The following is a 13,775-nucleotide window of genomic DNA, read 5'->3' as shown; positions in this document are numbered from 1 at the left end:
TCTGTGTTGTAATTGAAATCAATATATTTGAAAATGTAGAAAAACATCAAAAATATTTAAATAAATGATATTCTATTATTGTTTAACAGTACGATTAATCACGATTAATTTTTTTAATTGCTTGACAGTCCTAGTAGAAGATCATTACATTGCACTAGAAAATGAAAATCTATGTTTGGTTGTTGGCAGAGGACTGAACTTGTCTATGCATACCGTCATTTCTTGAATGAGTCACCTTTTAACATCTCATGATTTCCTCTGGTACATGAGTTGCGAGTAGTGAGATTGGGCTCAGCCTGCATTTGCAACTGGGATGCAATGGTGATGTGAATCACCAAAGAAAGGTAGAAAGAGGCTGATACACAGCTACCTGTGTGCCTTGGGCATCAGATATTGTTCTCCTTTTTTTGCAAATCAATTATTGGTAGTCACTGTACCATTATTAACCTATTCTGGAAGATAGTGAGAAGTATTAGTAACGTTTATCAAACATTTAAAAGGGTGGGCGGGGGTTATTGTAGGACATGGCAGTTACCATAAATAAATTGTCTCTTGCCACTAAAAACAGTTTTTATCATGCTCTTTATATTTTCTTAAGAGCTTGCACTTTGTCCAGCAAAATCCATTAGCTTTCTATTTCTTAGCTCTGATATAGTTCATGTAGTTCTGCATGACATGAGGAAATGCATTTAATTCCAAGACAAAGAGAAACAGCTAGTGTGCACTCTGTAACTTTCCTGTCAGGTGTCATTTTATGAGACAGAGTAATTTCATAACATGCTCTTATAAAAAATAAATAAATAAATAAATAAAATGGTTAAAAATACTACAGCAACTATGGGAAAAAATGGAGAAAATGCAAGTTAACCTTTGCCCATACATAAGTCATATTGGTTTCTGCTCACATCTAAAATGCCTTGGATAAATTCTTTGTGATTAACTTGCATGATGTCTCCATTTCCCCTTTGTGACTAAATCAAATATTGAAACAGCTGTTGACTTTCAACTAAATTTATTTATAAACATAACATGCCAGCTTTCAGGTTTTTTAAAAAAGGCCTTCAGCCTGCCATTCAGCATCCTCAACACAGGAGCCATTTGAACTTCTGCCACTGCATGTAAATATTGTTTGAAAACTAGTGTAAACCCTGAGCAAATTAATGTGATAGGACATGCATTGAAAATTTATCTAATGATGTCTATCAGCTTGCTTGTGCTAGGGAGGTGTAGAGAGACAAGGTGGGTGAGATAATATCTTTCATTAGACTTGCACCGAGCTTTTCTTCACGTTTGGGAAATGTACTCAGAGTGTCATAGCTAACTATAAGGTGGAACAGATTGGTTAGCATAAGTAGTTAATTTCAAGGTGAAGTGGACCATTAACACTCTCCCACTCATGGGGAGGCGGGGAGAAGGGAGGAGACATCAGGGGCAGTTGTTAGTGATTTATAGATTGTTGCAATAAGCCATAAATCCAGTATGTCTATTCAGTAGATGATTTTTAGTGTCTAGCAAAGTTATGAATTTAAGCTCCCAGGCTTGTCTTGAAAGTGTTGTGCAGGTTTCCTTTGAGGAGGAGGACTGATAAGTCAGGTATAGTGTGATCACTTGGTGAAAAGTGTTCACCCACAGGTGATACAATGTTTTTTCTTTTATTGTTTTCCTGTGTGAATTCATTCAAGAGTGTAGTGATTGTCTGGTTTCACTCTCATAGGTATAATTGGGGCATTTAGTGCACGGGATGAGGTACACCACATGTTGTGATAGGCATGTGTAGGACCCATGGATTTAGAAAGGTATGTGGGGGTGGGCGTTGGTCATTGTTGCAGGGGAGACATGTCTGCAGGTTTTGCATCTGTTCTGGCAGGGTCTGGTGCTACTTTGAGTTGGTTTGTCCTCTCCTGTCTTTGCTGCTGCTGCTGCTGAGCTTGGAGAGTTGGCAGGTTGTTTGAAGGCTAGAAGAGGGGTTCAGAAAAGATTTCTTTCAAAATGGGGGTCCCCATTGAGTATGGATTGTAGTTGTTTGATGAGGCCCCTTATGGGTTCTTGTGTGGAGAGGTAGTTGAGACTTACACAATTGGTGTGCAATTGGAGGGTGTTTTATTTCTGTATTGAAGCAAATTCTCTGAGTATTTGGGTGGCCCGTTCTGTAATGCAGACTATTAATTTTTAGTTCTTTAAAAATAACCTGCACAACACTTTCAAGACAAGCCTGGGAGCTTAAATTCATAACTTTGCTAGACACTAAAAACCGGGGAATTTTAATTCTAACATGCAAATAAAAATATTTTTGATCTGGGTCTTCATTTGTTGGAAGTGGTAGTAATGGCTAAACTAGATTAATTGTTACTATTTGTACTGTGCTCTGCGGATGTGAAGCCGTCTTTAATTGCAAGTAAACAATTTCATTAACCAAATTTTTTTGTTCCTTTAAATAGGCAAGATAACAGCATATCATTAGTAAAAGCCTGCTGGAATGAACTTTTTACACTTGGTCTTGCACAGTGTTCACAAGTGATGAATGTGGCAACTATATTAACTGCATTTGTTAATCACCTGCATGGTAGCTTACAGCAAGGTAAGATGCATCCTGCCATTTTTCAGGGTGTAGATGGGGAGTTAATTAACAGCATGAGTTAAATGTCAGTGCATAATTTTTATACTGTGCAGAAGTTTACTAGTTGTCTGTGAATTGTTAATGGGAATATATTGTGTACACAGTTGAATGGCCACTATTGAAATAATAATGTAAAGTCCATGAAAAATGGGGAAAATTTTAGCAAACCTACAGAAGTCAGTCACATTTAGTAATAATAAAAACTATTTTAATGTGTCCCCTTCCTTTTCATTTTCTCTCTCCCTCACAGAAAATTTTTATACAAATAATCTAATTAAAAATACAAAGTTCAATAGGATATGCTCAACAACCTCAAGGAAAATATGTGCAGTCAAAATTGACGTGCGTCCTGCATTCGGTCATCAGTCTCTATAAAATTGTGTTGGAAGTCTTGCTGTTTTGTATGGTATAAAGCAAGACTAAATTCTGAGTTTTAGTAGAATTAAGATTTCACAAACTAAACAAACTTAGTGGGCAGTGTGTAGCTTATATGATTTGAGAAGTGAAAGAGTAATAAGTTGCAAGTTTTTAGCAGTGAGGGCAATTAATCATTGGAACAGCTTACGAAGGGTTGTGGTTGATTCTCCATCACTGGAAATTTTTAAATCAAGATTGGATGTTTTTCTAACAGAAAAAAGGGAAATTCTTAAGGCTAGAGTTTTCAAAAATTAGTGCCTACTGTTAGGGTCCTAAATGAGAGGCCTGACTCTAAAAATTGCTGTGCATCCAGTGATCTTCATTGATTTCAGGGGAAGCTGCTAGATACTCAGGAATTTTGAAAATCAGGGTATTTACTCAGAAAACCAAATTTAGGCACCATTTTTTGAAAAATTCCCCCCCAAAAAACATTCTTCAAAAGAGATCTTTGCTTTACCTGCAAAAATCTTATATCCCTCAGAGCTGGTCTGCACTACAGTTAGGTCAACATAAGGCAGCTTATGTTGGCCTAATTATGTCAATTTCTACACTGCAGCCTTCCTCCCACTGATATAAGTGCTCTACTACACCAGGATAACAATTCCACCTCCACGAGAGATGTAAGGTTGATGTCGGTGTAGTTTGGGCCATGCAGTATCTGTGTAGACACTGCATCCCTTACATCGGCTTTCTTGTCAGTTTCAGGGCAGAATCTGTGTCCTGTAGTGAAATTGATAAGAAAGCACCTGCTGCCCTGGAGAGCTGGGTGGCTGGACCCTACTCCCAGCTAGGAGCTGGGGTGAGAAGCCCAGGTGAGCCATGAAATTGACAAGGTTGCCCAGCTCCAGGTGGGGAGAAGGCTCGACTCCACTCCCTGATGGCGAGAAGTTCTGGGCAGCTTTCCCCTGCTCATGGTGGGGAATGGGACGGGGAGGGACAAGACGCTCCAGGTGACTTCAGGAGCAGGGAGCAAGGAGGGGGCTTCCCACAGGGAGCCTGTGGCTCATTCGGGCTCATGGCAGGGAGCTGCCAGCAAAGCTGAGAGACCAGGCTCTCAGCTCCCCACACTGCCCCTCGTAGGTCAGTGGAAGCACTCCTGATGAGGATGTGCACCACTGACCCAAGGAGGGTAGCGTGGACCTGCACCACCGCAGTAATTACACGGTGGGTTTGCAGTGTAGACGTACCCTCAGAGGTATCGGGTATAAGCCCCTTATATTGAAACGTCTTGTTCCATGGTACTTTGTTGTTCAACTCTACCAAAAAAAAAAAGAACAGGGCTGTAATTGCTTGTGAGATACACATAGCATCTCAGTCTTTGATACTTTGTCCTTCATCACCATTCTATGATTTTTCTATATGTCTAAAAAGAAATAGATTTGCTTTAATAGTTTTAATGTTATAATAGTTAGACTGGGGCTCAGGTTACTTTAATTGTTCTAGCATGGGCCAGGCTCTTGTGGTATTAAACTCATAGATCTCTCCAGAGATTTCCTTATATTCCTCCTAGTAGTGTTAGCTCTAATACTCCTAAATGGGCTAAGATTTTCTATCTAGATCTTGAATGTTTTGTATGTCTTCAACTAGCCGCTTGGTTTGGATTCCTAAAAATTGACTCATCTCACTTTTTAAAAGGGAAAGTAATTGTGCTACTATCCAAAAAACCTTCCCCAGTACAGTCATGTATTTAAAATGATAGTTTAGGAATACAGCTAAGACAGGCATGGGGTGGATCCTTTTACAGACTTTGATTCTAGAACATTTGGATCCTAAAATGGAAGAAGTGCTCTTTAATAGATTTGGTGCTGCTAATGCTTCTGTGATGAGTGAGCATGGAACATGACTCTTATGGAGTACATCTGCAGGGGCGTAATACATTCAGGGAATTCCATTTACTAGTATGTAATCTTCTTCCCCCTTCTGGTGATTAATATTTCAGGTGCCAGTCCACCTCTGATCATTGGACTCTTTAGTAGGATTATCAGACTAATTATGAAGTGTGTTTAAATAAATAAATATAATATTCATTGGCCTGTAGTTTTTTCCTTCAGAAGAAGAATATGGATTCATATTACCAGCTGTATGAATCATTTAGAAATCAGGATTAAATTTATCAAGAAAATCCATTCTGCAATTTTTTGTACTAATCTAGATAAGCTGTCTACAGATAGAGGAAAACTAGTGATGGAGCATATCTTCAAACTGCAAGAGTTCTGTAACAGTATGGTTAAGCTTTGCCTAGATGGGTATGAATATGCTTATCTGAAAGCAATCGTCCTCTTCAGTCCTGGTATGTAATTATTTTTAACTTAAAATTTTCTTCTTTTCTGTGACAATTGAGATCTGAGTATTTACAGTGTATTTAAAAGTTATTGTATTTTCCAAAATCCAAGCTTTCAGTTAAGGTGTGGGAGAGAGTGATTTTGTATGCAAGTTCATAAATTTCTGACATTTTAGTTCTGTAGCTGCAACAAATGTGTGAACCTGTTTTTATTTTAATTTGGTGCTAATTTAAAATCTAAAAGACCTCTTTCTCCCAGTCTACCAAAGGTTCCATCTTCACTGAGAATTTTAGGCATTTCTCCCAAAGTTGCGGTAGCACCAGTGCGTCTCAGCAATTACTAGCAACACTAGAAATGATAAGGCAGATTGACCAATGGTTTTTACCATCATGTTCTCTAATTCTGCTTCTTGAGAATCAGTTGGAGAGGGGAGAGACTGGAAGGAAGGCTTAGGAGCACAGTTCGGGGATGACATCAGATAAGTAGGTGAGGGGCAGGAGGGACTAGGAGATTGGGACAAAAACCCTTTGAGGGAGGGAGACTGAGACAGGATTGGGGGACATAGAGATCAGATGAGGAGCTTGGGAGCGAGGGTGAGGAGAGAGGGGTGTGTATTAAAAGAATGTTAAGGTTGCGAAGTCAAGTATTCAAAAGTTAGAAAATGTGAGAATCATGGTTGCCTGTGCAACCTTGATTTAGTTGCCTTGTGCATATGTATTATGATACAGTCTAATTATATGATCACATACCATTTTTTCCATAGGACATCTGCCGCATTCAGTGCACAGGGTGGACCTGCTCTGGGGATGATTCAGTGTTGTGTAGTAAAGGATACTGTTGTCTGTAGGACTCCTGCCTCATTTGCTGTGGAAGTTAGAATTGATGTAGTGAATGAAGCAGGGGATAGCAGGAAGAGAAAGGATAGTTTCATGGTTAAGGATGTTGTATGCTGTCCTAGAGAATGGGATTCTATCCCTGCCTCTGTCGGAGTTCCAGTGTGGTGGTAGACAGGTCACTTAAACCAAACTTTTCACAATTTGTCACTAATTGTGTGTTCCTTATTTTCTGGAGGCCCAAAATGAGACCATGGGGCCTGATTTGTGGAAGTATTGATCACTCTCAGCTGCCACATAAGACAATGGAAGGTGTTCTTTGAATGTATAAACTGATATATAATGCTTTGAAAAATCAGATTCTAGTTACGTCAAATGGGCATTCAAAATTAGTGGATACTTCTGACCTTAATCATTCTGTTCCTCAGTACCCCATATGTAAAATAGGGGGTAACACCAATCCCTCATCTCGCAGGGAGGCAGTGAAATTAAATTAAATTAATGTTTGTGAAATACTCAGATAATATAATGATCAGCAACATAGAAAACCTCATGAAGAAATAAATAATTCTGTATTCAGAGCCAGGGTTTGAATAGTGTTCAGTAAGTAAGGAGCAGTGAGGAAGGAAGTGGCACACATTGAAAAATGAGGATGAAATAAAATATTGAGTAGCATGGTCTATCATATTCACTGTTTGAGGCAGAGGTCCTGTGGAAGTAATGTTTGATCAGGTAATTAAACACTGTATCATACTACATATACAGAAGGGGGGCAAATTAACCTTAATTCTGGCTTTTCCTAACTTTTGAATGCTTGACTTTTCTACTTTAACATTCTTTTAATGTAGTCTTTTGTGTGTAATTTGATTTACACCAAGATATTATCTCTTGACCCCAGGATTTTCATCCATCGTTTACAGATCCAAAGATATGTAATAAAAAAGAAAATAACAAAAATTGCTATATGGAAACATGATCTGCCAGGTATTTTTCTGTATTTAGAGCAGTTTTTTCTCTGATATTTGCTGAGCAAGTCTGCAGTCTGTTCATTTTCTCATAAATGTTCTAAAAGCAACAATAACAAGTACGTCTTCTCTTTGCTCTACCTTTCCTGAAGCTGATATCCAATAGAGCTGAATTTTAAAAAGTCACTAAATCCCCTTGGATACCGCTCTGTCAGTAGTATCATTATTTTAGCATCTATGCTAATAGCATTATAATTTGTATCCTCTATTTGCATACTATTTCTGTGATAGTGAAGACTTTGTTTTATTTCAATAGATTGTGAGTCTTGAGGAATAGATGGCAGCTGCTGTGTAGCCTTTACTATGCCGTATCTATGAACATAGACAATAAAGGCAACTAAAAATACAGTGATTGTATCTGTTATACAGTACCTCATTATATATTATTTAAACACCAGGAATTCATTATACTTAACCATTCATCATTCAGACTGGAAAACATCCTATTTTCATGTTAAGGTTTTTCCACTGTCTTCAGCCTATCACACCCAACACTACATACACACACACACAAACAGGAACTGGAACACTGAGTTCAGGAACCAGGAAACAAACAGGAACAGGAGGTAATAAACAGGAAGGCCCCCCACTACCTCCCTTCCACACCAATCATCATACTGTGCCTCTACATTCTTCATGACGTTACCTATACAGAGCCCCAGTGTAGGAGTCACATGCCTAATCATGGAAGCTTTTCAGACAGCAGATGGCAGTTATGGGATGCACTCAATTTCCTCAAGTCCAGCGTTCCACAGACAGCACATATAAATATCCTCCCTCTTCAAATTCCACAGTCTGCCACCTGGAGCAGTGACAGAACCAAACTCTTCCTTTTCTCTAATCTTACACATGCAAATCTAGTTGTAAATAGTTGCACTGGTAGAGTTAGGTTTAAGGGTTTTTTTCACTTGTCATTTTTATATATATATAAAACTAGTGATGGAGCATATCTTCAAACTGCAAGAGTTCTGTAACAGTATGGTTTTTTTCACTTGTCATTTTTATATATATATAAAAAATATTAGGTCTCCTTCGGCCTTACTTACAATGGGAGGCCCATCTCAAAGAATGGGATTTAAAAGAGATTCCTCTTATCTCACAAAGTTCTGTACTTCAGATAGGCATGAAAAGGTCCCAAAGTACCATAAGACTGTACTCTAGAATCTGCTGCTACAAAAGGCTTTGGTAATGCAAGAGTCTGATAGACCTTTCTTAGACAATAAGCCTTCCTTAGTGCTAATGCCTACCATAAAATCCCAGGCTAATGAAGCACATTTTCCCAGCTAAAGACCTGAATTCTTCAGATGGAGCCAAAGTAGGCACATCTTCTGGCACTGGTCATTCTAAAAAGCTGTACTGTGAGAGAAAGAGATGCTCTGGCAAGGATCCCACAGTGAATCTGCTCCAGGTTGTCATATGGAAGGGCCATTGTTGGATCCATGGTTCCAGCCTTTTCCAAGATTGGTGCTATAGATTTCCTAGAACTGAGAAAACCGGGTACTTTCCCAATCTGCTGCAGCTCCACCTCAAAGGGAACTTGGTTTAGGTACAGGAAAACTTTTAGAACCTTAGTTGTCAACCTGGACAGTTCCAAAATTAAAATTTTACCCAGTTGTCATCCATACATGTATTGGGTACCTTGGGGCTTTTGATCCTGTGGTTCCCTTCCTCCTTAAGTGGCCTCTGTGATGAGATGATGGAAGACCAACATCTTCCCCCCCTCCCGCCCCCTCTGGGAAGCCTTCTCCTACAAAGAAGGTGACAGCCTCTTCAGAGATCCCTGGGATTCCTCTATTTTAAATCTTCAAGAGTGGTAGTTGTACCTGATTTGAAATCAAATGCATTCTCTCTGAGGAGCAGGAACTGGTGAGGCAGTCCTAGGAATTCCTCTTCTGTGAGTTATGCCAAAGCGTTTCAGGATTTGGTGGGTAGAATGGTTGTGATATTGGTATTCCACTGGCAGTTTTGTCTAACAAGCCACACACATTTTTTGAAATCCTGGAGTACAAAGAGAATAAAACAGTCCTCCTTGTCAATGAGCTGGTTAAAGAGGTCTGGAATCACTCTTCCTCTGCTGCTTCTGCCTCAAGGAAGCCAGATTCCTTATACCAGTGTAACCCTTCTGCCCCTCTGAGTTGGCAGCAACAAGGGCCAGGTTCAGTATCCAGGGGTTCCGTTTCAATAACACAATGCAAAACCGGCTCGAACCCCCACCCAGTGACCTGGGACAATTACCTACCACCCCCCCGGGCGCCTCTAGGAGGCAATACTTCCCCACTCGCAAGCACAGAGTCCGAGTGTAGCAAAATCCTTTTAATAAAGGAGGGAAACAATGCGGCATCACGTTGGAGAGACACCACAAACAGGACTATACACAAACCATAAGCAAAAAAACCCACCTCCAAGTACATTTGGCACTGTCCTTTCCTCCTTAGGGTCTTAAGTCCAATCACCCCAAAGTCCAACAACCCAAGAGTCTCTGTCTCTGGTCAGTGCCACCCCAGAGTTCAAAAGTTTATCTGCAGAGTTTTACCCCCCCAGCCTGGGTGGAAATGGGGGGGGGGGCACACACAGGGTGTTAAAGGACACCTTACGTGGGCCAGGGCCGACTGCCCCGCTTCTCCGTGGAGTTCTGCTGTAGCCTTCACCACGACTGGCTCCACTCCACCAGCTGTGCCGCTCCTCCAGCCAACCTGTGAACCGCATCAGCCATCCCCGCGAACCGCTCCACACTGCTTACTGTTCCACAGGCTGCACCAACGTGCTGCAGACTGCTCCGCTCTGCCAGCTGCTTAGCAATCAATCTTCAGGCTCTCCCACTCAGTGATCTCAGCTCAGTAAGCTTAGCTCTTTTAGTGATTTCAGCTCTTAGTGGTTTCAACTTGAGCCCCAGTGCCACCTTGGCCCAACAGGAATTCAGGTCAGCAGCCTCCAGATGGACTCCTAAAGGATTCAAAATTAGCTCTGCTCTTTAACAGTGGAGAGAGGAGGATGTGCAATTGGTGTTTCAGGCCCTCAAAAGGGGCCCATACCATCAGGTACACACACCAGTCCCCAGCCTCTCTCTCTTCACTGGGTTTTGGAACCCATGTCCCTTGTCTAGCAAGTACTATTTAATGTAGGTTGAGTTATTTCTGTCATAAAGCAGTCTTATAGTTCCTCATTCACATAATTAAGGTAACAGCACTTTTTTCTCCTTCCTGCCCCAATAACAAAGAAATTGGGGATTTCACAGTGTGAAAATAACCATCCCATGCTGCTGTGTGTTATGCTAAGTGGAGTGGGTTTACCAATGCAAATGCACATTCCTAAAATTCCTTTGCCCACTCCTCATAATGTACCACCAGATGTCAGGGTAGATCTTATCCTGACTCTGCTTACACCAGGTTACCAGGGTGGGTGTCAGTTATTTTTCCAATATTTTACTCTGGGCCAGTTGTGAATTCTGCTGTAAATGACAAATCTAGAGTTGGGACAGTGTCATCAAAACATGGGTACGGAGAGACCAAATTGCTAGAGTTATGGCCAGATAAGATGTTTTGGTCTAGTCCAGAGCTGATACTTGAACCCAGTATGTTCCCCAAACCAAGGAATTTCTGGTCTTATACCAGAAAGGCTAGCTGTCCAAAAATTCTCTGGCGGCTTCATTTGATATCATGGACACTACAGCCAGGTGTTTGGCTATGGCTATCATGTTGAAGAGAGATTTCAGGCTCAGGAATGGTGGTACCAGCAAACACAGAGACAATCTGGGAAGCACTTTTGTTTTCAAAAGAGAGAAAAGATGTTCTTTTCTGCCTCAATAGTTTCATCTACTGGTGGCACTGCATGTTAACAGCAAGTTTGGGGATGTGCCAGAGAGCCTCTTCTTACCCCAGTCTTTTAGGATTCTTTGTTCCGGTATTTACAGGCATGACAGACCATTTCTTCATGTAGCTGAGTCCTAAAGATCATTGAAAGGGGTACTCCTTGGAGTTCATAGCATGACAAAACTTGGTCTACCTTCCATTTCCTTTTCTTTTCTTTTTTTTTTTTTTTAATTCCTCTCATGAAAAACTAGTGGGAGAAAAGGACATATTGGAAATGAAAACCATCCTGGAAGAAAGGAACCAGAAAGAAGTTCCAAAAGTAAAGGCCTACCCTGTTTTGAGCTCCTTATATTGAACAGGGGTACCGAAAGAAAGTAAAATTATCTGTTTTCTCAAGGGAGCATAATCCTTGCTCTAGAACTTCAAGGCTGATTTGTGTCCTTGATATTTAGTATGCTTGCTTTTACATTCAGATAAGAACCACAAGAAGTACCTCAGTTTCGTGAGAGGTCCAGCAGTTGGCCCCATGGTATTCACCAAGTGCTTGATGGTATCTGCAACTCATCTGACTCATCAAAAGTCTTCCTATGGGCACAGCTGGCTCATAAGAGCCTAGTCTTACAGAGGGGTAGTCCATGCCTTGTGGTACACTTGCTTCTCTGTCCAAAAATTATTTATTTGCTCTCCCAGTGTTGATATATCTTGCTCCAACACAGCAACAAGGTGATGCAAACATGCCTCAACAGCTTTTACTTGACAGCATGACTGCTAGGTTTTAGGACAGGATGGTTTGTCCTTGTCTGAAGAGATCAAGGCAGTGGGAGTGTAGAAAACATTTCACTGGGAAGTTTTACACTGTCAAGTGGAACAGGTTTTAAACGTTTGCTCAAATGCCAAAGGCTTGACCTAGTTTCCTGTGTGTTTCCAGTTACTTTCTCCTGACACTTGTGTTGTCAGAAGTATCCCTGGAAGTCTTTTCTAACTGGAAAGGAATGTTCATCCAGTCAAGTTATGAACTAGCTGATGTTTGTGCCTTCAATGTCTCAAGGCTAACTGACCTAGTGGGATGGCAGCTTCAGTGGGAATGTATTACACTATGCCCCTATCTGAAATCTGTATGGCTACTACATGGAGTTCAATTCATATGTTCACAAATGGTTTTTCTTTCCACATGGTATCAAGAATACACGTTAGTATCAGAGGGCAGTGCTTTAGTCATTGATGAACCAGCAAAGTGCCTCAGCCTGCCTTTTTAGGGATATCATGGCTAGCTAACCTCCTGTAGCTGGGCTCTGAAAGTAATGTCATGAAGGAGAAAAAAGAAGTTACTTCCATTAGTAACTCGTGTTCTCAAAACACGTTTCCTCTACGCAGTCACACTTGACCTTCCCTTCTGCTGTTTACTTTGGAACCATGCTTTATAGATAGCTTATGGAGTTAAGAAATTGAGGGATCATTAGACAGGACAGGATGTTTATACCATTGAGCTATGAAATATTGGGTTTGAGGGAATTGTGGCACCTTCCAACCCAATCCGAACCTGATGGCACCTGATTACAAGTGTCGGGTTCAGACTGGGTATAAAAACAACTTGATGTTCTCTGGGTTGGCTCAGGTCATCTCCAATCACCTCTTCCTGCCTGTGGGATTGGTGCAGTGGTGGCTGTGTGTTGTGTTGGCTGCTGTCACCTCACTCCAGAGCATGCACAGGAGAGTGAGGCAACAGCGGCTGACAGGAGCGGGGCATGCAGCTGCCGCTGCACTGACCTCGTAGGCAGGAGGTAGCTGCAGATGAATCGCAGGCACAAGGGAAGGGGCGCAGACAGCGCACAGCATGCCAAGCTCACAGGACAAGGCATCAGCACTGACTCAGGTTCGGGGGGAACTGGCCATCCTTCAGGTGTGCAGAGCTGAACCAGTGCGGGGAGCAGACAGTGGGCTGGGAGGAATTGGTCTGCAGGAGAGGGACTGGGGGGCAATTAGCTCCAGCAGTTCCAGAGAAGAAATAAAGTAAAGAAAATGGAGTCTGGGATGGCGGCTAGGCTCCCTGTAATGTTTAAGCACACAACTGTCCAATGAACTGTCAGCATATCAAAATAATGCTGCTATGTTCTGTTGCAACACAGTAACTGGAGCCAAGGTCAAATGTGAATGAGATTATGTACATAGTTTTACACATGGCAAGAACAGCATTTGCTTGGACTACTAGAGCAGTTTAATGTATTCATCTGAGCAACTTAAATAAAATAGATCTCTGTCATCTAAGAAAAGAATCCAAATAAGGGGAGGTGCCCAGCATCAAAATTGTCAGAAAACACCCAGAAGTTGCCACAGTAGCAAAGTAATTAATTGGATGGTTGCCCCAGATGGGCTTTGTTGTTTTTGTTTTGTGCATCAGAGGAGGTATAACAATATAAATTGTGTTTCAGATCACCCAGGTCTAGAAAATGTGGTACAGATTGAAAAGTTTCAAGAAAAGGCTTACATGGAGTTCCAAGATTATGTAACAAAAGCATATCCAGATGATACTTACAGGTATGTAAATTATATACATCACATGCTTGATTTTTCTTTCATTTCTTCAGAGCTTCAGTTATTTTGATTTGAGAAGTATTTCATTTTAAGAAATGTGAGAATCAATCAAGTGAAAAGTGTTGAAAAACCTTAGTCCCACTCTTAGTCACTGTAGGTGTATGACTTTATTGTTACTTCCAATAATTTTCAAAATAACTTAGTGCATTATACATTTTAAAAGTTAAACTTTATGAAAATGTATTTAATGTTTCTAAATT

At 40.9% G+C, this 13,775-nt stretch overlaps 1 protein-coding gene across 8 annotated transcripts in view; it reads left to right on the top strand.

Annotated features, from left to right (window-relative positions):
* Positions 1-13,775, top strand: part of NR2C1 (nuclear receptor subfamily 2 group C member 1) — an 87,148-nt gene that overhangs the window by 70,599 nt on the left and 2,774 nt on the right. For all 8 annotated transcript variants that reach the window (XM_044981181.1, XM_044981174.1, XM_044981148.1 and 5 more), the window contains 3 exons: positions 2,439-2,578; positions 5,187-5,324; positions 13,413-13,518. In XM_044981181.1, the coding sequence (XP_044837116.1) occupies positions 2,439-2,578; positions 5,187-5,324; positions 13,413-13,518 (384 nt within the window). The remainder of the gene's footprint in view (positions 1-2,438; positions 2,579-5,186; positions 5,325-13,412; positions 13,519-13,775) is intronic.

This window comes from Mauremys mutica, chromosome 1, assembly GCF_020497125.1.
Source record: "Mauremys mutica isolate MM-2020 ecotype Southern chromosome 1, ASM2049712v1, whole genome shotgun sequence".
Taxonomy (NCBI): Eukaryota; Metazoa; Chordata; order Testudines; family Geoemydidae; genus Mauremys; species Mauremys mutica.
This window is presented reverse-complemented; position numbering and strand designations above follow the sequence as displayed.